This window comes from Nipponia nippon, unplaced genomic scaffold (assembly GCF_047370975.1).
Source record: "Nipponia nippon isolate SJK-2023a ecotype South Korea unplaced genomic scaffold, ASM4737097v1 scaffold_7, whole genome shotgun sequence".
NCBI lineage: Eukaryota > Metazoa > Chordata > Aves > Pelecaniformes > Threskiornithidae > Nipponia > Nipponia nippon.
This window is the reverse complement of record NW_028262391.1, coordinates 3,748,439-3,773,270: the sequence shown is the minus strand read 5'-3', so window position 1 is coordinate 3,773,270 and position 24,832 is coordinate 3,748,439. Positions and strand designations below refer to the sequence as shown.

The 24,832-nt window shown below is 41.2% G+C and overlaps 1 protein-coding gene across 1 annotated transcript in view; it reads right to left on the bottom strand.

Annotated features, from left to right (window-relative positions):
- The window catches only part of SPATA16 (spermatogenesis associated 16), a 78,876-nt gene that overhangs the window by 34,925 nt on the left and 19,119 nt on the right, over positions 1-24,832 (bottom strand). Inside the window, exons 3-4 of the mRNA XM_009475732.2 lie at positions 18,035-18,124; positions 7,098-7,182 (exon numbers count right to left, since the gene is read on the bottom strand). Coding sequence (XP_009474007.2) covers positions 7,098-7,182; positions 18,035-18,124 — 175 coding nt within the window. The remainder of the gene's footprint in view (positions 1-7,097; positions 7,183-18,034; positions 18,125-24,832) is intronic.

The following is a 24,832-nucleotide window of genomic DNA, read 5'->3' as shown; positions in this document are numbered from 1 at the left end:
AACAAATTTTGGGAACGTGACTTAAATGCGAAGAGATGAATCAGACAGCCAGAGATGGTGACTGATGTGCTTAGCCTGTAAAATGGACAGTACTGTTCAAAGGGGCAGCGAAAAATCATGCCTGAGTCATTGCAATAGCAAACTACTTTATGTGGCTGAATGGCTGCTAATTTAGTAGAAGACAAGTTGACTGTATATAGAGATGTTTCTGAAAAGTGACTTTATCTCTTTTTGTGCGATGTCCTCTGTAGTTCTTCAAGAGCAGGTGTGCAGAGGGAAAGTCACACAACCAGTAACAAACCTGGGAACAGCACAAACTCCTGCCTGTAGCTTCATCTGCCCGAAGAAAGGAGATGGTATACAAAAAAGGGGAAGAGGATAATGACTGTGTAACTTCTTAAGGATCTTTGCAACACAAGGGAACAATACGGGCCTGAGAACAGCACAAAATGGCTGGGTTTCTATGCTGATTTCTCAGGTTTCTTTTGTAAATCTTAAGGCTCTGCTTTGCAACCCAGTAAAAGCCAGAATGAATTGAAAATTCGATTTGTGAAATATGCACATCACTTCTGAGCTGCCCTGTAGGTTTTTTTAAATGGCCTGGAGCTTTGCTGGCCAGGTTGTTCCTGTTGAACATCTTTGAGACATGATTTATGGGCCTCTGCTAACAGTTAAAACCCTAATTGGGTTGGTATTTTGTTTCATATTGGGATTTCAACAGCTACCAACTACAGCAAGGTATGTGTTGCCTATTAGGTTCAGCTGGTATTAAATAAATCTATCTTTCCTGAAATTAGAGACAATTAATCCATCTGTTTTAATAATTGTGACATTTAAACTAATAACTTCTCTTATCATGTAAATATAAGTATGATTCAAGCAACAATTATTCTACCATGAATGATCTGGTACCAGAAAAATAGAAGTAGGTAGAAAATATGTGGAGGAAGATATTATTAAAGAAGAAAGAATACAAGAAAAATGTTAAATTCCTTGGTTTTGTACATGTAGAATTGTTTCTGGAATGGAAATATCAGCAATAACAACAGCAATAAAAAGCTCCCAAATCAGTATCAACGTGATAGAAACTCTCTGTTATGTTATTTTATTTGCCTTCTCAATCCAGTTTTCAATTACTCCATATTTTTACTACTGTACCTGAGAGCAGTATGAAGCTAATTTTTGCAGCTGAGAGTTATATCTTACAAATAGTGTATTCCAAAGCCAGACCGGTCTGAATCCCTGAAATGGCATACATAGGAAGAGGCTCATTCTATCCTGAAAAAATGTTAGTAATTTTAATTTTAACAAGTTGCTTCAGCCATGATGCAATGAGAACACAGGAAACCCATGAACTGGTCAGAAGCTGCACTGAGATCATCTAGATACCGTGCAGTGTCTTAAGAATGAGCTGATCTTCCTGCTTATGGGCCAAAATCTTCTTGTTCTTCTAATGTGCAGGATGAGGAAAATCATTACTTCCCAATTTTCCACCAGAAAATGAAAAGCTCAGTGCTTCAAGGCAAGCGTTGTCCTTCAAAATGGCCATAGATACAGAAGAGGGAGGATTTCCTATTGGTTTTTATGAAGAGGGATAAGAGAAATATTATCTCTTTTCTGACATGAGAAAATTAAAAATTAATTCTTAAAGCAACAACAAGCTCCGCAGACCTCTGAGGTAATATGGACTTACGCATATTAGGCACTTACTTCTGCCTGTACACACAACAGTCATTGACCTCAATGGGATTTTCCCCCAGATTTGATTAAAGAAGGGACTTTTCTGCAGTGAAGTGTGGCACAGCATGATCTGCTAAAATAGCCTCAAGAATTAATGAGGAATACATTTTCTCAGCGATATGATGGCCAGGCTGCCCAGAGAGGCTGCCTGTCAGCTCCTATCAGTCATTCCATTAGGAGGATTGCAAAACATCCCTGCCGTTGCCAGCTTGGAAACCTCACGCTCCATAGCAGGACACGGGTCAAGCGTCAGCATGCGGGACTGCTGCCGGGCCTCGTCGCCGGCTGAGACTGCAGAGGAGGTTTTGGCTACCAAGAGCCTTTTCCTTTTAACTTTCTTGCCTTGGATCATCACCCCGCAAGGCGTGAGATAAAGCTGAGCTCGAAAGGAGTTGACAGCGTTCATCGCTGCACTGTAGGTGTTCAGGCACGTTGCAGGGCTGGGTTATCATTTGCTTTATTGTGTGATGTTTGTATCGCTCTGTGCTTGCAACAGCCCAGATTTTTGAAATGGAAGCACCTGATGTTCATAACAGCAATGAGAGAGCAAAACAAATGCCTGAATACCCAAACCTCTGTGTCAGCCAATGCATGTGCTACTGGAAGCTTTCTCTGTAACGTTGAGTTTCGCTGACAGAAATATTCTCAGAGACACAAGTTCGTGAGCTCTGCGTGCAGCAGTCACAGAGCCAGTATCTTCAGTGTGCTAAGAGCAGCTCTGTGATGGCTGCAATCTTGGCCAAAACACTGGGGTTGAACTGGAACTAAAGCTAAAAGCCCAGTTTGCTCCAGTGCAAAGGAAAGGTCTCCATTTGAGCTGTAGCAAATACACATTGGCTACATTATGGAATTAAAGCTTTTAGTACAGATGGTTATGGAAGTGTACAGATCTGAACTTACAAATTTTGAAATGCCTTCCTGGAGTTCTGTTAGTTTCTGCAACATATGCGTTGCTGGTGCAACGGCACTTAGTGTGAGACTTTGGCTCGGTGGGATTGACTTTGGATATAAGTGCATAACGGACGCTAGAGCCAAGACTTCAGTATAAAATAGGCCACATGGTTTTCATAATGGAATAATAAAAGCAATTAAATTTGTAGCGTGCTAATGAGTTAAGCCTGAGATGTTTATAAATTAGGTAATAAAGGCACTTTATACTAGGATGGCTGTGCCAGATACTGGTGGAATCAGGCTGTGACTTTCAAGATGTTTGCAAAGTTCATGTTTGACAACCGTGGGCATTTTTGACATTGTAGTATGGGTGTGATTTTTTTTACTCATGGAGTGAAACACGCAGAGTATATTGCACAGTTTTTAGCCAGTGGAAATAGTTTACAAAGGTGTGAGTAAAACTGGACAGTTTGGAGAGGGACTTCTTCTATGAGATGAAATATCTCAAGTCTATTGTTTGTTTTGCTATTACCAGCTGAGAAATTGCATTGCTGATGATAAATGCCAGGGAGCTTACCTGACTGTAGTAATAAGCAGGATTAAACTTTGTCTTGCTGCTACCACTCTGCAAATATCTACCATAACACATTTAATAACTTTTGCATTATTATTTATTGTGATGAATTCTATTTAACTCACCTATTTTTAATCTAACAGCCAATACACAAATCATCCAGTGCATATTCTGTAGTGGGTTATGAAAAAAAACCCATCCATTTGATTATATCTTAACTTGGAATGTATATTTTTAATCCATGGAAAAAAATATTTGTAAAGAGAAGGCAGCCCAACTTACTGAATAATATTATTCATTGCAAATTACTTTTTCACCTCTCATCAGCATTATACCTTTATCTCAAGAGTGGAATGGAAGGTGGGTATTAATATTCAAAACCAACACAGGACATTAGATATTACATATCACTGTACAGAAGATCCAGAAATAGATGATTTACTTTAAAGGGGATAATCAAAGACAGCTAATCAAAAAGCTAATCAAAAAGAATATTTAAAGTTGCCATGATCATGATCCATAGGTACATATACAGGGAGAAGATAACAAGTACTAAAGGATCTTTAAGCTTTCAGAGATGAATGCATAATACAAATTGCTGGAAGTTTGGACTGGACAAGTAAGATCCCACCTTGTAAACTGGGGGAAAAACAGGGGACAACCATGTAACAAATCATCTTTTAGATGGGTTATGGTAAATATTCTGTTATTAAACTGTTTAAATGGGGATTGCATAACTTTCTCAAAACCAGTCTCTGCTTTCCTCTTTTGGCACCAATGCAAGAAGGTAAGGGTGCAATTCTGGGGTGTTTTTATGCAGAAAGTCAGATAATTGGTCAATATGAGCCCATCTGGCCTTAAAAATCTGACAGTACAAACCTTGCGGTGTGCCTAAGAAGAGGTATACAGTCATATGGACCAGATCAGTGCTGAAGAAGAAGAAATATGTAAAAGGTAATAATGGGGAGGGGAGCGATTTGAGGATGTTTTAAGAAGAGTTTTGAAGAAAGAGGACTCCTGGCAGTTGATGTCTGGGATAGAAGAAGTTCAAAGGAAAGTATAAAACCAAAATCAGGAGAAGAAAACCAAACAAGATACAAGATAAAGACTGCTCTGAGCACGAGGAATAGATCAGGAGAAGAAAAAGCAGTGATTTAGAAGTAGGATAAATAATAAAGAGCTTCACAGATGTGAATTACGGGCCTGAATTTTTTGCAGTAAAGACATCGGCTGAAGGATTCCAGTGGTCTGTACATTTTGAAGCTACGAAAGAAGTAAAAGACAGGCTGTGAGGAGGAAAAGCCTTTTCCAGCAGTTAAAAGAATCATGAAAAGAAGAAACAAAAGTAGTCAATGACACACCAGAAGATTATATACATGACCCGCTGATCAAAGCAAAGAGTGACAATCTAAAAATCTTTTTTTCACAAAAGTAACAAACAAACCACCCTGTTCAGCATCTACTGCCTTCCCCCTCAGAAAATTTTGCTCACGGTTGTGAGCCAATGCTAGCGAGTTCTGGGGCAGAGGAGTAGTTAGCAAGAAAAGCGTGCATCAATAGCTGTTGCTTTGGTTACAAAGGCACATGAGCATGTACAGTCGTGACAAGTTATTTTCAGCTTTACACCGTGAAATAGAGAGAATATTAATAAAAAAGATTATGTTACCGCTGCTTGGTGTCTCTGTGGTGGAAAGCCCCAGTGCAGTGTCACATGCTACATCATACGGCATAATTGTTGCTGTGTGCTCTAATGACATTGAAGTCACCCCTGATGCTGAGTGCACAGAACTCATCAGCCTGGGAAGGAAAAGGTTGTAACTGGTGCCGAGGATATATCTTCATGAACAGCGTTTCTTAAGTGCTAGCTATTAACTTGAGTGGGAGCGGTACTGGGCACCCAGCTGCCTCTACTGCGTGTGTGTCAGCATATAGATACCGCTGAATCCTTAGCCTAGCCCACGCTAAGGCATACGCACAAAAGGCACAAAATTGCAGAGCAATCTCTGTCTCCCAGTGAAAATCAAGCACGGTGGGGGACCAAACAAATGGTTAGATCTCTACTGACATTTCAAAGCTTCTGCAGACAAAGATGACAGCAGCTCAGGTTCAGGTGAAAGGCAGAGGAGGAGTGGGAATGGGGCACAAACAGCATGGTGGTGCCTCTTGGTACCACGGGGGTCCAGGGAGGCCCACGCATAAACTCTCCATCAGGAGGAGAAATGAGCTGTGAGCTCCGGACTGAAGCAGAGATGAACCAAAGTCCTACCACAGCCAAAATAATTTTGTATGATGATGCTAATATTGTATGATGATGCTAATGGCTGGAAGCGATTCAGTAACCCCACTTCTGGTCTGGTTCGTTCCCACCTTAGCCCAACCACAGCTTCTGATTTAGACTCTCTGAGAAGGCATCACGATGAATCTTGTCCTTCATGCCACTTTTTCGGCCCTGTTACATGGCAGGACACTCTGCACCCCTGGGGGAGAGGAGAGCTATGATAGCTCCTCCTTTAAAGGTTTATCCTTTGAAGCTTCATGTCCATGACATCAAGAAGGGAAGTCAATGGATACCAGTGTTAAGAGACAAAAAAAGGCATTCCATTCGAAGAAATGACCCCTTCATAAAACCTGTTTGTGAACTCAAGATTTTAAACGAGTCTGACCCAGTGGGGAAAAAAATCAAACTGTTCTGTACAGAAGAAATTCTCTGCTGGAAAGCATATAAGAAAGTTCACAGGCACTGCAAACACTAGCCCAGTGGGTAATTCTCTGAATGAGATGCACTTTGCACTCACAGCAGTACTGAAATTCAGCAGCTCTCAGGACTGAGATTTATTCCATTTTACCAATAAAAGTGCAACTAATAATAGTTTTAAAAAGGAAGAATTTACCGCTTGAGTGAAGGTAAAATACCAGATTCTGATCTTTATTACTCTGGCTTATGTCAACATATTTTGCACCTTCACATGAAGTACAGATGTTACAGATGTTCTCACAGAATAAACCCAAAATAAACGGGATGAGAATCAGACTCTGAAATGTTATTGCAAGGGACATATGTTGTTCCTAGTATCATTAAATTCCTTGTATGGACAATGAGGACCCGAGGGCCAGGTCCACTCTGGGAGGCAGAAGGGTCTTCCACCACCTGAGGCCCACGTGCTGCAGTCCCTCTGAAATGCACTTTGATTGCATTGAAACTGGGGCTGTGAAGGCTGGGACACCACGGGCAGTGATACGATCCTGCAGCAATAAGCCTCTCCCAGCAAAGGATCTAGCATCCATTCACCTCAAAGTGTGTGAGAGCTCTCCTCAGAGCAGAAGGGGGTACCCTTAAACTTAAATTTGTGCTGATGTGGCTGAACAGCCATCTCAAATAAGTATCACTCAAGAGACGAGTCTCATTGAAGTCAATGGTCTACTCCCCACATAAGTAATCTTTGTAGACCGGGGTCTTACCTGGCAATCCTTCACATAGCACTTTAGGTTCCTCTGAGACCATTCGTTACAGTCATTTTTTCCTCCCCTTCCGGTTGAAGAGTTTGGAAAGGTGTCAGAGGATTAGTATCATGCAAATTGTGAAAGGGAAGTGTCACTAAGGTAGGAAGACTTCACAAAAAATAGCTTAAGGGACCATACGGTATCCAGAATTAAATTTTATAGCAGTTCATAAAATTGAAGTATGAGCCAAGGGTTAACAACCTTGAATTTTGCCCTTAAAATTAGTCCAAGAAAATCTACTTCATTATAAATACGGTAGTACTATATAGTGTCCTGTTGATTGATATGCCCAAGAGCTACCTTTGTCGGCAGTCTTTTAAGCAGTAATCCTTCATTTGGATCTTAATAGTGAGATGGGCACCTCCTTCCTCATTGGGCTATCAATTTTTACCTGCCAATACAGTTTGATGAGCTTGCTTATACGCTGCTCAGCGCCTCCTGTCAGCCAGTACATATAGTCAGCAATCATGGCGCTCCTGATGACAAAAGCAGAATAAATGAGCGTACAGGGAGAGAAGGATGTATATAGCAGTATTTAAAGGAGGTAATATTAAAAGAGTGTAACATGAGGTCTGTATCAAAAGATTACACATAACTCTCAGTCTTTGTCCAACTTTAAGATAAGCATTTGTAGACATTTTTTAGCTAGTTAAACTATCTGCAAGCAAGCAACCCTACATTTTCTTTTAATAGCTTTTCCATATTTTAATCTGAGCAAAGATTTAATGACTGCTATACAATATTTTAGTCTGGCTTTTCTTTTTTTGCTTTCAAGTATTTGTGGGTAAAATAACTTACAAGTAAGTACATTTCTTCTAGGACAGCATCAACACGTATAACACCCTGCAGCTTGGCAGTTGGAGAATATCACTTGTCTATGGCAGACTCAGACATAGCTCACCTTTGATTAAACTATATCTTAAAAAAAAACCCCAAACCAAAAGTAATCAGCTATCTTGCTACCTAATTGAGTATGCTTTAATACTCCCACTGTCTGTGACAATCATTGCATTACTCTTTCTAGACTGAGGGATATTAAAAAACTGTTGTGCAATGGATATTAATGCAGAATCTTAACAGACTTTAGAAAATCAGTTTGCTTTTATGGCTGCCTCTCCACACTGCTCTCCGTTCCCTTTCCTCTAGAGATTCCAAATCCAATTAAATGTGACTAGATGTAATTCCAAATTGTCACTTTAGTCAATTAAACATATAATAATCTTGTGTACCTAATTACTAGCACCAAAAGTTTATTTGTTGATGTAGTGCTATCAATGTGTACTTCTGCATGTTCCCCTTATCATTGCCTATATATTAATTGTGCTTTGACATTACTGTAAATTGAATTTGAAATTTCCTCCTAGTTAAAAGTGTCTCACAAACAGTAATCCCAATCCTGTTGTAATACCCTTTCAGAATGTACTTTCCAAGGCTGTATTATGTTCTTAACGAGATATAACCAAAAATACACGGATTTAACAATAAACGTTTCAAAGCAGGCCCAGTATCAGAGAGTAACATATTGTTACAAACAGGAACTAAATCTTCCCTTAGATGTTCTCATACAGCTCCCATTAATTTCACTGGGAGAAAACCAATTCTGTAGGATCCATGGATTTCTGCATAAGGACTGGATTTAGCCATAAGCTTTATCCAATGCTCATTCAAGTCATTGGCAAAAATCCTCTTGACTGCACTAGAACAAAGAGCGGTTTCTAATTGAACATTGTTAGACCAGCCGGCACATGATGAACAAAGGATGAAATCCTCATTGCCCTGAAAATCATTGGCAAACCTCTCATTGACTTCAAATGGTGCCAGGGTTTAATCCCAGGAATGACATATGGATCCTATGGATGAAACAGCAGAGGTAAGCGAAGCATCCAGCACTGCCTGCTTGACCCAGTGCCGGTGACGGTTTTGGGGAAAGATGTTCACTATGTCCTGAGGTGTAAGAGGGAAATAAGCACACAGCACAAAAATGGGGGAAGACAAATCTGTCACATTATTCTGTATCTTTGGTCTGCTAGAGGTGGTCTACAAAGCTTCCAGCTCCTGTGACAACGGCAGTAGCTGGTCCTTGCAGTCCCTAGCAGTATACACCAGTGGTGGTGGCCTCCTGTGGCCACCTCGTCAGAAAGAAGGGACTTTCAATCTAAATTTAGAGCAATTCTCAAGCACTAAAGCCTTGTCTATTTTGGAGTCAAAGGACATTTGCAAGTGGTCATTTACAATTTGGGCTCCTATAAATATAATGCCCCCCAGCTGCTGCCATTTCAAAGACGAAAACTGGCAAATCCTTAACCCCGAGCATCACCCTGTTTCTGCCTGCCACTGCGGGAGTGCTGCCATGGGTCGAACACAATCAGCTGGGTACACAGACACCGGCAGCGTGCTTTGCCACCCCTGCTGCAGGCCACGGACTGGCAAAGCGAGGATCCATCCCACCGACAGCACAACACAACATCCAGTTTGTGACCTCCCACACCTCCGTGGTAGCCAATGCTTTCTGCTCCCAGGTGGAGATGTGCGCAAAGCCCTGGACAAATCTGGAATCAATTCTCAGAAAAGTTACTTCATCTTTGTTTCTCAGCATCAGCTGTAAAATGAGGAGGATCATATCTGACTGATTTACTTATTTGGGGTGCAAGTCCTCCTGGCACAAGCTTTTGCTAATTCTTCGCAGTGTGCTCAACACAATGTCACTCTGATTGTGGCAGAGGTCTCCAGGCATCGCTGCACTCCAGACAAACGCCTTTCCTCTTTATTCTTCCTTCTTAATTTGTTCTTATTTAAATAATAAGAAGCACACTTACTTACATTTCAAGCATTCGTGTTTAGTTTTTCAACACCTGCTAGATTTCTCCTGTACTGCCGTGCATTACATCAGGAAAGGCCAGGCACATACATAAAACCCCTCCAAGCCTTTCGAGTGCCTCCATCTCAATTTTACTTCTTAGTTCCTCGGCCATCAGGGAGCACACACAGGTCAGGATCAATGCTTGATACTGCGACCTCGGGGCTTAAGAGGGACTTAAAAAAATTCCACTTTCAAAAGAAACACAAGCATTAAGGCTCCATGTGGATGGCCTCTGTCCAACCCCAAATGTGCCCAAGTCAGAGAGTTTTCTTTGAAGGCCTCCAAGGCTCAATTCACAGAACCAGTGACACATGCAATACAGAACTATGAATTTCCAGATGTAGGGACACAGGTGAAATTACGCTGTCTGAAAATGGTTACAGGGCTGGGCACTGAAGAATATTTAGGGACCTAAACACTCAGAAACCAAGGGATCAATTGAGATATTTAGGCAGGTTAACAGCCTGGCTCCCATTGAAATACATGAAGACAGAAAGCACTGAGCTGGGTTCCTGACTCGCAGTGAATACCTACCCATGTGGCCCATAAAAATCCAGATAACAAAGACTTTCAGTAGGAGACTTACGAGTGCATAAGACACTCTGAAACGAGATTTATGTAAAATATCATTTAAAGAAATACTATTTATGAAATTATTATTTAAGATCCTCGGCCAGTGACCGAACTAATTAGCATCTTTTTCTTTCATCATGTTATCGACATGGGTTATGTAGGAAGTGTATCATATTAGTATATTATATATACTATATATGACTTAGAATAGTATATACACAACCATATTAGCATTTTAGCAGTATGTAAGGGCCAGAGTAGATCCTCCTTTCCATCTCCTGCAGTCACAGGTCCTGGGGAAATGGGAGCCTGTGAGGAGCTGGATGGAAGAGGTTTCAGTACAGGTCAGTTGGGATCAGCTGTTACATCATGTGGAGGTTTTGGACAAGTAATGTTGGCCAGCAAGAGATCTCACTCTGATTTGTACCTCTAGAGTGACTACTTAAGAGTTCAACTTTGAACCTTCCTGAGCACAAGGAACGTAGGGTAGAAAAGAGTGGGAAAATAGCTCCCATTTAGACCATGTAATGCATTTTTCTGGATGAAATGCCATGTTTTATTTTTACAGTTTTTAAAGATATCGGGATTAAACTCTAAAGGTAAAGAGCAAAGATATGTGCATTCTCTTCCTACTTCTGACACAATCACTTCATGTGATATATAGACATATTGGCCTCATATTTACAGAACCATCTGCCAATTTTCAGTTACTAGTTCGAAATACTTAAAACATGCCTGAGTTTCAGGTGATAGCCCACCAAAGAGCTCCGTTTGACATGAGAACTGAAGTGGTTCTGACCATACACCTTCAGGAACACCTTAGAGGATGCTGGAGAAAATGTGACACTACCTTCTTTCAAAACATGAGGCTTTAGATTAAAATTTTTTTTTCCTAGTTGCTAGTTCGGGCCCGTATGAACTTCCATAACATAACCAAACCCATCTGGGTTAATGTAGTAAGCCTGGATCCCAAGGTGTCTTGCAATCTGGCCACTTGGTGGTGCAGAACAATAAGATATATTTCTATACGTGCAAGCAAAGAGCACACCACAGATCCTAAACCATCTCCCTCAGCCCATCTCCGGTAATGCATAGGACTTGTAATAAAAGAGTCAGAGGTAGCTTTTGCTGCATGACAGCTGCTGACACTAAGAGCCAGTGTACAGTCAAAGCCTTCGCAGCAGCCACGCAAGTCTGTGACAAGAAAATCAATGGTATGGGTATAAAAAATATGTGGAGTTTTCTGGAATGTAACAAAGTGTTACACTGCTAAAGATGACAAGAAATTAGCATTGTTGCTAAATGCTTGTGTGTTCATTCACCACTGTAAAAAAAATATGAGGGCAAGACTCAAGGTCAGCTCCTTCAGCCTTGACTGCTCCCCTTGAGCTGCACAGAAAGGAAAGCAGCCCTGAAGGGGAGAGGAGGATTTCTCTGCAGATGGCAGAGCCTTAGGAATAATCACAGCCTATGCACATTAAAGTAACTTTCACTCTTCTGTGCTATTCAGCCCCAGTTGCTGCTAAGATCAGGAGGCTGATAAGTGGCAGAAAATTACCTTTGCTCCCTGCTTCAAGTGATCTCACCTGGATCTGCAGTAAATGGTACTAATAGAAGGCCTGGGCCACTGCCATGTGATGCTAGCCCAATGCAGACCTACTGTTTGGAAAGGGTAAGTGTATCTCTGTTTTTTCAGTTTAGCAGGAACTTTAATATTCCTGATACAGACACCTGGGTATTTGAGATCTCTAACACAATAGTACTGAGTTTGAGAGACAAGATGCAAAATAAGCTATTGCTCTCTTCTGGACAACCGTTCTTATTTTCTGCTGAGATGAGAAAAGGAAAATGATGTTTATAACTGCAATAAGTAGGAAGTTTTAAGTGCAATTATCCTATTTGAAAAGAGAAAAAAAAAGCTAATTTTTAAACTTCTCCATATATCCTAAATAAATGTAAACTCATCACTTGGAAACTGTTAGATGATGAGAGGGAAACAGAACTGCAGAATATTGAGCAGGAATGAAATTGCTAATGTCAGGATTTATCTATATGTAGACTAGGCCCAAAATGGGGCAAAAAGTTATGTCATCTATGCATAACACCTTGATGTTGCTAATTCCTTCAGAGGACTGGCTAAAACTTTCTTTTAAATATTTCACCAGTGGACCTTAAACGCACTGGGAATCTGCTATAGAACTCCTGCCAGACCCTTCCAGGTTGGTGACGGGGTATGCTTGCTGTCTTTGCTGAAGTTTCTGGGTCATTAGCCCATTGCTAGAAAGCAGAAATAAGTTTCCTGCAAGGAAAACGGCACCTGTGTTTAGAATGCATTTATTATATTTATTGTTATCTGTCCCATGGTTGCATGCAGGTAACAACTTTCTGCGTTGTATTGAGATTGCTATGTAGTGGTAACAAATATTTCTCATTTAATGGCAACTGCCATGTAAAGACATGGAGAATGCTTTACAAATGTGAGCTGAGCGATGCACGGGGAAAGGACAAGCCTTTTAAAATGACAGAGGATGCTCAAGAAAACAGGTTGCTAAGCCCAGCAAGACCTTGGGCTCTCCATGACCTGGTATGAAACCAGCAGTGGTCAGCATGGATGCGCTGCACGGATCCCAGGAGGTGTGGGAGGCCCCAAGGCCTGTGTTAGCTTCCCAACCGAGCTGTTTGGGGAAGGGATGGGGTAGCTGGGATGGACTGCTTGTAACAGAGATGCAATGAAACTTTGAGGGACACGATTCGTGCTTGTTCTGGCCTCCTGCTGGTGTTTGCTCTGCTCTCTCATACCTCTTTGTACCTCGTGCTCCCTGGGTTAGGGACATACCTTGTACTGTCAATGTTCGGATTTACTGCTGGCAGGGGTGTGGAAAAACTACTATTGAAGGCTGCCTTGTGCCTCTGATGTGACCCTGTCTGAGCGAGATGTTGTTTGACGCTTGGACAGTCTCGGGTGATAAAGAATAATGTGTGTGGTGCAGAAATAATGGCCGGTAATTCTAGACACAGGCTAGCATCATATGTTGGTGACAAATTAAATAATAGGCCGCGTGGACTTTCCTTTGGGCTTTGACTGATCCCAGCACTTGCCAGAGCTGCCTCCCAAGACCCAATTTATGAAGCACCCCTTCCACAGTGTTACTCTGGGGAGGATGGGGGGTCACAAAACCTGCAGAAGCTCTCGGATCCCTTCCTGTGCCTGGGAAAAACTGATTCATTCTCTTCCCTAGCCCTGGGTGCCATGTCCTCCCTGTGCAATGCCCTTGCCAGCAGAGCCAGTGCCCCCGCTCCCCGCCGCAGCCCCCTGGGGTGCTGCTCCACAGCCCCCAGCCCAGGGCAGCCGCCGGGCTCTCACCCCCGGCAGTTCCCAAAGTAACGGTGTAAAAATAACCCTCCCCGGCTGCCGGAGCTCTGCCTGGGTGGGTGAAACGCAGGGCCCCAGAGGGGCTCTCGGGGTGTTGACAGGTGGGGTGGGGGGTCTGCCCCTATGACAACAGATTTGGTTGTTTTTTTTTTCTTCTTTTTATAGAATTGGATTTTTTTTGTTTGTTTATTTCAGTTTAGGAAAACTGAAACAATTAGGATAGAGAAAGAATATAAGCTTTCCTCTATTTTTTCCAAGAGGAAGCCCAGGCAGGAGGTAAAGGTGGGTAGAACAGATGCAAGTGTGTGCAAGAGGCCAGCAGCTGGTGACTCCTTGAGCTTGTGTCCCCAATTATTTCTATATCTTTCCTTAGGACATCTGTATGCTTTGTAAAACAAAACTAGACATACAAACTAACCCAAATTATTCACCTAGCTTTCTTGCACTAAATTTTCACGTCTGACTAAAAGGGGACACAGACCTGAACTCATGTAGAGGGCTGAGGTTTACTACTTGCAGACCTAGTTTGCTTTTCAGCTGATAGGATTATCTAGATTTTTTTTTTTAATGGGAATATCAAAAAGCTGAGTCAGCCATACCACAGCTATTAAGATCCTAAAGCTTCTTCCCCCTTAAGGATTGCTTACCCCTACTCTATGTAGTCAGATGAATATGAGTTGTTTGTTCTGGCAGAGGGACAGACAGTCTGTTTTCCCCTACATGTATACAACTAATTTCAAGTCACTAGTGTTCTAGCTGGTGATAAAAGAGCTATCTTAAGCTTTTCACAGAACACTGTGACACTGTTAAATCAGCACAGCATTTTGATTAGCATAAAGATGAGAGCTATGCAGCTTAATGATAAAAAGGGGGCAAAATCCCTTCTGTACTTAAAACTCCAGTTTCAAAGCAAATAGGTGGCCATATTTTTCTGTAAGTTACAAATTTTCACCTTACTACTGATTCAAGGCTATTCAGTGTCAGCAATAGCCTACGCTATTTGAGTAAAGAAGAAAAATTGCTTTCATGCCTTATTGCTCATGTGGTTAGACCTTCTCCTGCGGATGTGTAGCAGGCAGCTGTGGGGTCACAGCTTGGGGACCTGCAGGATGCATAGGCTCCGATACTTCTTCCTTCAGGAGCTTCGAGGCTCAGCCTTGGGTGCATGTTCCCTTTTTAGCACTCTTGTCCTTGAAAGCAGGGGCTGGTGGTTTGGCTGCTCTGTCCTTAGAGACAGCATGGACCTCCCAGGTTCTTCTGTGGCTTACGCGTCCCCTTGCACGTACATATCCCTTATCTCATCCTTCCCTAAGGCAGCAGTCCTTATATTGCCAGGAAGGCTGGGGTCTCCTTGGCCTTCTTCAAGAGCATTTTCTCAGTTTTTCTGACAGAATTGAGCCCAGGACCCTTTTCTGAAATTTCTGTTTTGGTTACTAAGTGATCTTTAGATCGGGTGTGACCATGTGTCCTTTGGCAGGGTATTTTCAGTAGCTGCTATCGGAGGCTGACCCTAAGCCTGAATGCCTTCTAATGCCTAAAACTTCCTGGTAACTTCCAGACTAAATTTATATACAATGCATTTATGCCCATTTGTTCAAGGGCCAAGATGGTCTTTCAACTGAAATAGCTTTTCTCCCTTCTGAGGTTTAAATCTTTACTGTGTTTGTCAAGAGCAGTCTCCTAACATCAGAGATACCAATAGAGGAGAAATATATTTACTAGCTGACATCTTAGTGAAAGTGGTTGCAGCACTTTGAAATTCATCATTTGCAGATGCTGTGACCCCACGATGGTGTTTCTAGGATTGCTTTACAATGCCAAATGGCCTTAGGCTGTGCTCTCCATGGTGGCATCCTATCACAGTGCTATCCAGAAGGAATCGCTGTGCAGCTGACAAAATTCAGAACTGATGCAGATATGGGCGTATCAGACTCCTTACATTAATTCAGATGTCCTTGCATTCTTGCTTATTCTCCTGATACTGAGCTGTACCAGTGAAAATTACACATAGAGGAACTTGAGAGATGCTTAAATTACAGTTGACCCTGCTCTAACCTATGACTTTCTCTGAACAGAAGAATTTGATCTGGTGCCTCCTTGGAGACAAAAATCTCGGGGGATCTCAGCTTGATAGGTAGGCTGAGTGAAATGTGGTTATCCATGCTGCTTGTGCCAAGTGGTCATGTTCACAACCAGCCACTCCTGTTCACGTACCCACACAGTGTTCTGGCTGTGTTTAATGGACTATGCAATAACTTAAAAATCACATGAGGGGGTGGGAAAGCACGAGATACTTAAAAGCAGAAAAATAAATACAGTGACCTTGCTCTTGTGCAAAAAGCAAGCAGAAGTAAATGACAGCTTATGCTAACAAAACCCAAGTTTGTGTTTCCAGAAACTGCAACTGAATATCTGTATGCCATGGTCTGTCTGTAAAGAGCAGAGTACATTCTGCACCACTAATGGGGTTCAACTAAGACCAGTGACTCCAGTGAGATGACAGAAGTAGTGCTAAGCTTAGTTTAACACAATCTGCAGAAGCAGCTCTGCACAGTTGCTATAACACTATGTTAAACTAAGCTAAACTCTGAATACTGCTAGAGTCACTGCTTTTGGAACCACTCTGGATTCAGTCTGTCAGAATGTTCCTCTCCTTTACAAATACATAATCTCATTTAAAATCATCTAGTTTCCTGAAAGCTACTCAATGTGGGGAAAAAAGGCTGACACAGTTCCCTCTTGCCTGCTGATGTAGTAAAGTTACTGATTGCTTATCTGCAGTAACACCAAGCACAATTTTTTTTATTTTTGAAATCCTATTTATGAACACTTTCTTGGTTCATACTGTCTTCTCAAATATGGGCATTTATATGTATTGCTTCTTAGAAAAGATCAGTTTCTGAAAGGGTATTTTTTAAACTTTTATTACTGTTATTATTTTTGAAAGTCTTCAGTGTGACTGTTTCAAGCAGAAAACCCTCTTCCCCATCCCCTCTCCAGCACCCCAAACATTTCCCCTTGTATCACTTCACCTGTTGGGATACTAGTGAATTTTTGGGTTTGAAAGTGTCCTGGACAGGATTCCCCACCTGTCACAAAGCAACATACTCTCCTAACCCAGCTCTCAACTGTCTGGCTCATCAGTGGACCTCAGCTGCTGAGGATTCAGTAGATAATTATTTCTCTCTGAATCAACACCCCAACAAGATTTTAGGAAGAAGAGACTGTTACCAGTGAGATATAAAAGGAGATCTGGAAACTATCACAACACTTCATTGTTTTTCAACAAAATGTTTCCCTTTCTTAGTTTGAAACAGCTTTGTTTGAAAAGTCAGCTGTGTTTGGTTGGTTGTGTTTTTTTTTTTTTAAAAAAAAAAAAAAAGCGTGGGTGGGTTTATGGTCAAGTGGACTATTCCAGGTTTATCTGAAATTATGTTTCTAAAGAAATTTGGAAAAATTCTTTCCTTGTCTTGGGGAACCAATTTCTTCTCCCTGTCCTGACGTGTGAAAGCTGGTGGAGGTTACTTTGACATAATCTCAATGTGTGTCTTGCAGAAGGAAAAGTGCTCGTCCTGGAGTTTTTGGTTGAAGTCTAGCACAGAAAATTGAAGTGCATCTTCCCAAATCCTCTCTGCAACTCTGCGTGGATAAAGTCTTCTTCCACTCCCTGTACAAACTGTTTTGCTGCTATTTTGATAGCTTCAGAGCTCTACCACTAGCATCTGTCTTAAATGATGAGCAAAGTGACCCTTTCAGTCTCACGCCTAATTCGCACTGACTGCTCTGCCATTAGTTAGCTAATGATTTGTGAAATATTTTGTGATATAACTTGTGGTCTTCAGCTGAACAGTCCTCTGTAAGTGTCTAAGGCCAGTAGTAGTGACGATACATAGCAAGTCACCATTGCACTTCCCCATGCGTTTCTTTCATTTAAGCATGTTAAAAAATTCTGCTGCATGTTGAAACTTTTAGTTTTTGGCAGCGTTTTTGCAAGCATACAAGCAGAGCTTCTTCTTGCAGACTTTCTTCCTGCCAGCAGTTCCCGTTCACACCAGCAATCTCATCAGCTGCACACAGGCTAAATTTTGCAGCATACCACAGTGTACCCTGAGATCTTGATCTTTTTTTAATTCCCTGCCCCCCCCCCCCCCCCCCCCCCCCCCCACTTGGCGTGCACCTGAGCTTCTGCCCAGGGTTATGGGGAAACCAGGGAGTGGGAGATGGCTGTGTGTATATAGCTTTTGTGCCAGTGCAGCCCTGGGACCTGACCAGGGCTCACCCCTGTGCCCAAGAATGAGTAAGTCCTCCTACATGCATTAGTCTAACTGCAACTAGGGACGTAATTGGGATTATTCATGTTATGCCAACTGGGAGGATTGGAGCTCTGCTGCATGTGAGATCATATATACAAAGCTCCCACTGATTTTGGAAAAGCCTGGATATAAGATAATATCCTTACTACTGAGAGCTGGAATGAAAGAGGTATAGAGAAACCATTAGAAATCCATGAGCAGCGGAGTACCTTGCAGCTTCAGAGTATCTCTCTAAACACCTAAACACAGCAGCTTGGCGCAGGTGGTTCCGGAAATAAGCTGGGTTCAGAATAATGCTCCTTTAAAAGACAAGAGAGATGGTCAGGTTTAGATTTCTAATTCTTAAATCATTCAAAGCTAATAATCAAACTGTGACTAAGACACATACTGTAGACGCTTATTCTATACAACTCAACACCGTATGTCTCAAATGTAATATGAACTATCACTCTCTCTTGACAGCTGTGATATGTGAACAAGCATTATTAGAATTTTTATTGAGGTTGTATCATAAATGCAGTTTCATTAGGGTTTTGTGTATTGTTCTAGAAAAAATTCCTGTGGCAATATGCTATATTGCCTTTAGCTTGCAGATAACATAAGCAAAAATGATACAGTACAACTTCTTGTTAACCCCTACCTCCACAAACATGAGTGGCAGTTGTCTGACCTGTCTACCTGGAAAAACCATGCATCTAAATGTATTATAGTGTTAGCTTGGAAGATTTTAAAATACTTTCTGTACAAGCGATAGGTTGTATGTGGGTGGACCTTGGCATGTTTCTTAGACCCTTAACCTTAATAGATGCGATTCCAGGTGTAAGAAATTACAGGCTTTAAGTCAATACCAGGAAAAGATGGAAGGGTAAAAATAGCATAAACTAAGCAGTTAGTTTGGCAGGCAGAGTATCCTTCTGATCTCAGCAGGGAGAGGGCAAGAGTGACAGCTCCTTCTACATCTAATTAGTTCCACTTGTTCAACAAGTGACTGGCTTCTCTGGTCAGTACTTCTCCCAGGGTTTGAAAAAAAGGTACATAAAGCGTGTTCTAGGATGCAAAGTTTTATAAAACATGCATGTAATCACAAATGTTAAGTATTTAATAGTAGTTTACCACATCAACAAAGAGATTAACACTACATTCTACTGCAAAGGAAACCTGCAAACTGGCTTTTGTTTCCTCATTGATAGTTTTGGATATCATGATAGCATTAAATGCTACTGCTCTTGTGATTTCACTCAACTAATAACCACAGAACTAATCCTCTTCTTCACAAAATCGGTCTGTGAACCATCTACTGTGCAGAAAATGGAGGAAATTGGGTAAAGTGCATCACAGTCCTACTGTTGCGCCAAACCAAAATGGTAAATTAGGTGTAACCAGAGACATTTCTGTCCTTCTGGCACAGTAAAGCTTTACTCTGTGTGAGCAGAGCTGCTCTGTGCTCTGGAGGTGCAGGTCTTAGATGAAGACCATCCGAAGGTGGTGTAGGAACTAGGAACCATCTCAGAACTATGCTTTCCCAGTCCAACATTTGAAAAAAACGCTCAGAAAACTGTATTGAGCCAAAGCATTACCCTGCAGGAACTATCTCTCTGGGAAGAAGGTGTGGGGGGAAAACCAGTGACAAATGATATCATGTAACTTAAGACATTACTGGAAGAAGAGCAGACCTTAGTAACTGGAGGCACATCTAAATACTTGACTAAAATACAATGTACAAAACAGTACTGGATGTTAAAATTTAGTTGCTCTTAGTGGGGGGAACGAATCACTCTTATCAGTAACAAAAAGATAATGCCAACAGCAAACGCTGCAGTTCTCAGCCAAACATGGTTCAGATCTGAAGTTTAGACAATACTGATGGTCACCAAAACTTAATTTAACCAAAACAAAATCATCAAAAGATCAAATACTATGAGCATTTAATGATTTGACCAAAACAGTAATACCTTACATAGATGACAACTGGTACTTCTGCAAGCTATTTTAAAGGAGATTATTGCTGCTGTAAACTGTAGTCAACAGTTGATAATAGTGATATTGATTTTCTGTTTTCTTCGCCCCCCCCCAAGTTATTGGTTCTACCACAGCCAAGCAATAGCACTATGAGGGGAAAAAATTAAAAGATCAATAATTCCCTGGTAGTTAGCAACATATTTTCTGTAAGTCTTTGAGCAGGATGTGCTGTGATAGGCTTATAATAAATATAGAACTGTAGCAGATTTTCAAAGAATTAGGTATCAGCCTTCTATTTTTCCATCTTGCTTTTTTTACTAGTCTCAAAAAGATCAGCTGTGTCTCTTGATCTATAAATTCTATACTGAAAAACATTATAGTACGCCCTAATAGCTTGAGCAAACATCAGAAGGCTACCTTTGACTCCTGGCAGTTCAGTTTGGTGTTGCTAGGCTCTCTGTAGCCTATACACTAGAAATAATTTCTGCTATATTACTACTCAACCCCAAAGTAGTCCTTTGCTGTACTGATGCAGCTCCAGTTTAGTAGCCTTGATGCAGAGCAGCGCTAATTTCATGCCAGATGTGCACTAAAACTGTCCAGAGCTATCTTTTTGGCTTTTAAATCTGACTCTGGTGTGTTTTGGGTGATTTTGGTGAAAAGGAAAAAAAAAAAAACTGAATGAAAATAGGGAGCAAAGGAATCGTACAAAGAAAGGTTAAGAGGAAAACCCTAATTTCAGGAAGTTCTCCTTCAAAGAAGAGCAGATGGGGGACCCATCTGGCCAGGCAGAAATGTGCCAGGCTGTGCATACTGAGAACAAGTCCATGCTCCAAGATCCACCTCCAGCCATGAGCAGTCTTGATACTAGGCTGGTTAATCCAGTAATTAATTAGAAGGGATGTGTCTCAAGAGGGAGGCTTGAAAGAAGAATTAGGAAGGGAAGAAGGTGGTGGACACACTGGCTGCAACACAGTCAGGACAATCTCTGTGTGTCGTGATTTGTGCCATGAGCAGAAGCATCGGTCCTTTGGACTTTTTACTCATGTCCCCCTCATGGGAGCTTCAGGTAAAAAAAAATAGTTTCAACAGGAAATGTCTGAAAACGGATAGCTCTTATTTTGCACAGAGAAAACTTCTGATCCGCAAACTGCAAATAAAGTCACTACATCTGAAGATTAAAACTTGTGTTCTTGCCAGGTTTTGCCCCCATCTGTCAAATGACTAGGCTAAAGTAAACTTGAAATAGATTTTCATTTATTTTTCATCTTCGCTGTAATCCAAAGACTGCCCTGTTAAAAGCCTTTCGTAAATCATTTGGTCAGTTTTTCTCAACAAACCAGTCCTTAAGTAATGTCGTATATCAGCCTCTTTTTTGACATTTTCATTTTTTCATCTTGACATCATCTCTTAAAAATAATACAGTGTTTGTCCTATTATCTTTTTTCGAACAGTGAGTGGGGGAAGAGGGCATCAACTCTCTCCCCATCATAGCAATTGGAGTATGCGAATCAAAGATGCACACATTGGTCTGTGGTTTTCTCTCCAAGTTTTTCTTTCGATCTTACTGCCCGGTGTTAAGAAAACAGGTGCGGCAAGAAATTCAGATTGCTACATCAAAACTGGCTGCTAGAAATCACATCGCCTTTTCTCTAAGGTGCACATTCTCTATTGAATTCCTTCCCAAATGCAATGGGGATTTAACTCTAATCTGACTGACATGAAAAAGTGCCTCTGCTACTATCCACCACATCATTCGTGTTTGGCCTTTATAGGCCAAGAAAAAGTCAATGAGATGATTCTATAGATGAAACAAGTGAAAAAATACACTTCACCACTAAAGCAGATAAACTAATTTTTCTTGTCAGTACTGTGAGTAAAAGCTAGCTTGTTCATAGAGATGCATGCAGCTGTTTCTTTAATTAGAATGACAGAAGCTTTTTCTTTTTCTTGGTTGTCCATGCCTTCGTATGATATAGTGTGGTCTTCTGTACAAATGCATTTTAGTAGTCAACTATAATTGACTATTGGAGAGGAATTAGGTGATTTATCAGAAGTAAAAATTCAGTGTTAAAGCAATATGTGCCTCTATGTAAAACTAGCGCTGGTCGGTATGGCAGTGTGCTGTGCTGGCACGTCCACATGTCGCTGGTACGGAGTGACTGTACAAATGTAGTCACCGAGGCGTTCTTCACCACAACATTAAATGCAATGTCAGTGCAAGTCATATGTCAACTAGTATTCAGCAGAACCATGTGTTCGGTTGCTGTAGACTAATACAATGCTTTTATCTTCAGTGAATACTGTCAATCAGTACAGCTGGTGATCCAGCCCCAATATACTTACAGATGAACCTGACAAATCCTGTACAATTACATTGAACCTCAACTTTCTTCTTTTTCCTTGTTTCATCTATATGGCAGGTAGCTTCTTGTCTGCAGTGTAGTACTAGTCGTACATCTGTTTGAGTTTGCCATGCTCTGTTCTCTGATCCCAAGGGCTGGTTTAAGAGTTCAGCTCTACTAGAGGCAGCCAAATTCCTGAACCCTATGGTAGCCAGGAATCAACCTCATCATATTTTCCTGCAATTTGCAAGTGCAGCTGTGTTATGGTTTTTATTTAAGTTTTATTTGGGTACCTCGTGGTGGTACGTTTGCTTGCAGCCCCCTTTGTATTCTAAACCACTTCTCCTCGCGGTGCTGTCACAGGGAACTGAAGGATGTGACTTGGATACACAAAAGCTTGCGGGCTTCTTTTGCCCTATGTGAGAGTTTACAAAAGCTGACATCCTGAAGAGGGAAAAAAACCTCCCTGTTGCAACAAGCTGGTGGCAATATTTGGTCGGGTTGTGAAAGCAGGCACGCAGGAGCACTTTCTCCCAGAGGACAAGAGGGTGGTGGTGTCAGTACTGGCAGGTGTGAATAATTCAAGGGAGGAGGAGGGTGTCTGCGGTGTGGAAAGCCAAGTGAAGGGAGACGTGAGGGAGGTAGGGCCTTTCTTCTGAGCTTGCTTTCAGTCTGGTGGTGGTTGGACAGGTTCAGACCCGCTGGTCCACGGGCAAGTTTTCTTCCTATCACCACCAAATGCCTGGCTGTGACTGCCCACCTTGTGCTCGAGGACCTTTTTCACCTGCATGAATGCTCTGCTTCCTGAAGGAAGGAGCACCCTTCCCCCCCTGCCCTGGTCACTCTCTTTTGAAAGAAGCGACATGCAAAATTAGATAACTGTGTTATAGAGAAAAAAGCTGAAGGACAAAGAAGCAAGGACCACTTGGTAGCTGTAGCTACAAGAGCAGCTGTACCAAATACTGCTTACTGAGGCAAACTGGCAGAGATCAGAATGGGTCTCTTTGGTGGTAATCTGATAAATCATTAGGAATTCCTTTTAATACAGTCATCACCACTGAACCAAACCAACAGCTGCAAGCCAAGACAAAAAAAGCTTCTATGAAAGTTAGGTGGATCAAGGCACAGGACCAAATCATCCTACACTGAAAGAGGACACCTGAGTTGTCTTTGTGCAGTTGGATTTTTTTGTACAAGCCTTCAGAAATAAGTGCGGTTATGGCATCTACAGTTGAGGACCCTCAGTGCATAGAAGAAACCATCTCACGAAGTTTTCATACCTAAACAGACAGGAAGGGAGGAAGTGTGGGTTCCCAAAAAAGGTTTCACACAACGCCTTTTCTCTGTCAGTGAAGTGAAATATAACTGCCATGCTAAAAGGTTTTGCAGCAGCAATTTGCTTTGAATTGCAAGCATAAGATAAATGTGCTATACAGGTCTTGATTCCTCAGCTGTGAAGGTGGTAAAAAGGAGAATGTTCTCTGGTCCAGAACAAAAAGATATTTAGAAAGATCTTGTTTCAAAGATTCCAAAACATCTTAATACAAGTGGAGATACTCTGCATTCCCTGTCTTGTTTGCATAATGTACTGCCCACTCACTTTCCAGCTGTACAAGTACCACTTTCCTGATCACCAAATTTTCTGATGCCATTAGGACTGCTGTCATGTATCTCAACTCTTATAAAACAGTTCAGTGTTGCTAGACTTTTCCCTCTATGAGGAACTGTATTTCTTCCAGGGCATTTTTTTTTCCCAAATGTGCCTTTCCTGAATAGGATCCCACCACACGTTGTGTAGATAAATGTTTTTGCAATATAGCTTCATCAAAGTCAAGGGGAATATAGCCTTTGACCTCAATGGAGGAAGTCTCAGCCCATAAAATAGGAACCACGTCACTGATACACCAACCTGGAAATAACATATGATTCAGAGTTAAGTATCAGAATCCGGAGAAAATGTTTCTCATTTAAAAAGTAATAAAAAGTTGCAGTACATAGAAATATTTGAAATGCTGCATGAGAAGGAATTATTTTAAGAGTACTTCTGGTTTATATTATCCAGAGTATCTCAATGGAATAGCTTTTTATTAATAATATCTCATCTATTATGTATATTGCAATATGCCTAAAACAATTGCTGAAGTAATTAGATGCTGCTAATTCTTCTCTTTCTTTTTCTTCCCTTTTCCGAGGAGGTAAAGAGATTAGGAGAGTAGTTTAGAGTGAAGTATACATTACACTATAGACTTCCCACAGATTAGCAGCATCAGCCATTATGTTTCTCAGGTTTTCTACTTCTACCTAAAAATGTGTGCTCCTCTTGAGCTCCTCTATTCTGTCTCCATTTTAATGCCCACTGGCTGCACTGTTTCATAGCGTCATTGCATCATTTATTTTTGATTATTTAATTTTTCACTAGAATTCCATTCTTCAACTTACTTTAATATAGTCCTTTCTTAAAGGTGCAAAATAAGGAAGCTAGGGAATGAAGAAGCAGTTGAATATTGAATTTTTAGTCTGAAAGTTCTGAATTAAACTGGATTAAAGAGTCCTGACTTATCCTGTCTATAATACACTGATCAAGTTTTGAGATGCCTTTTTTCTGACAAATATTGCATAAAGCTTGGTTATTAATAATTACTTCAAACCTTTTGTAAGTGTTTGAAAAGTCACTGGGGAAAAATGCAGAGGATTTAGAATTAA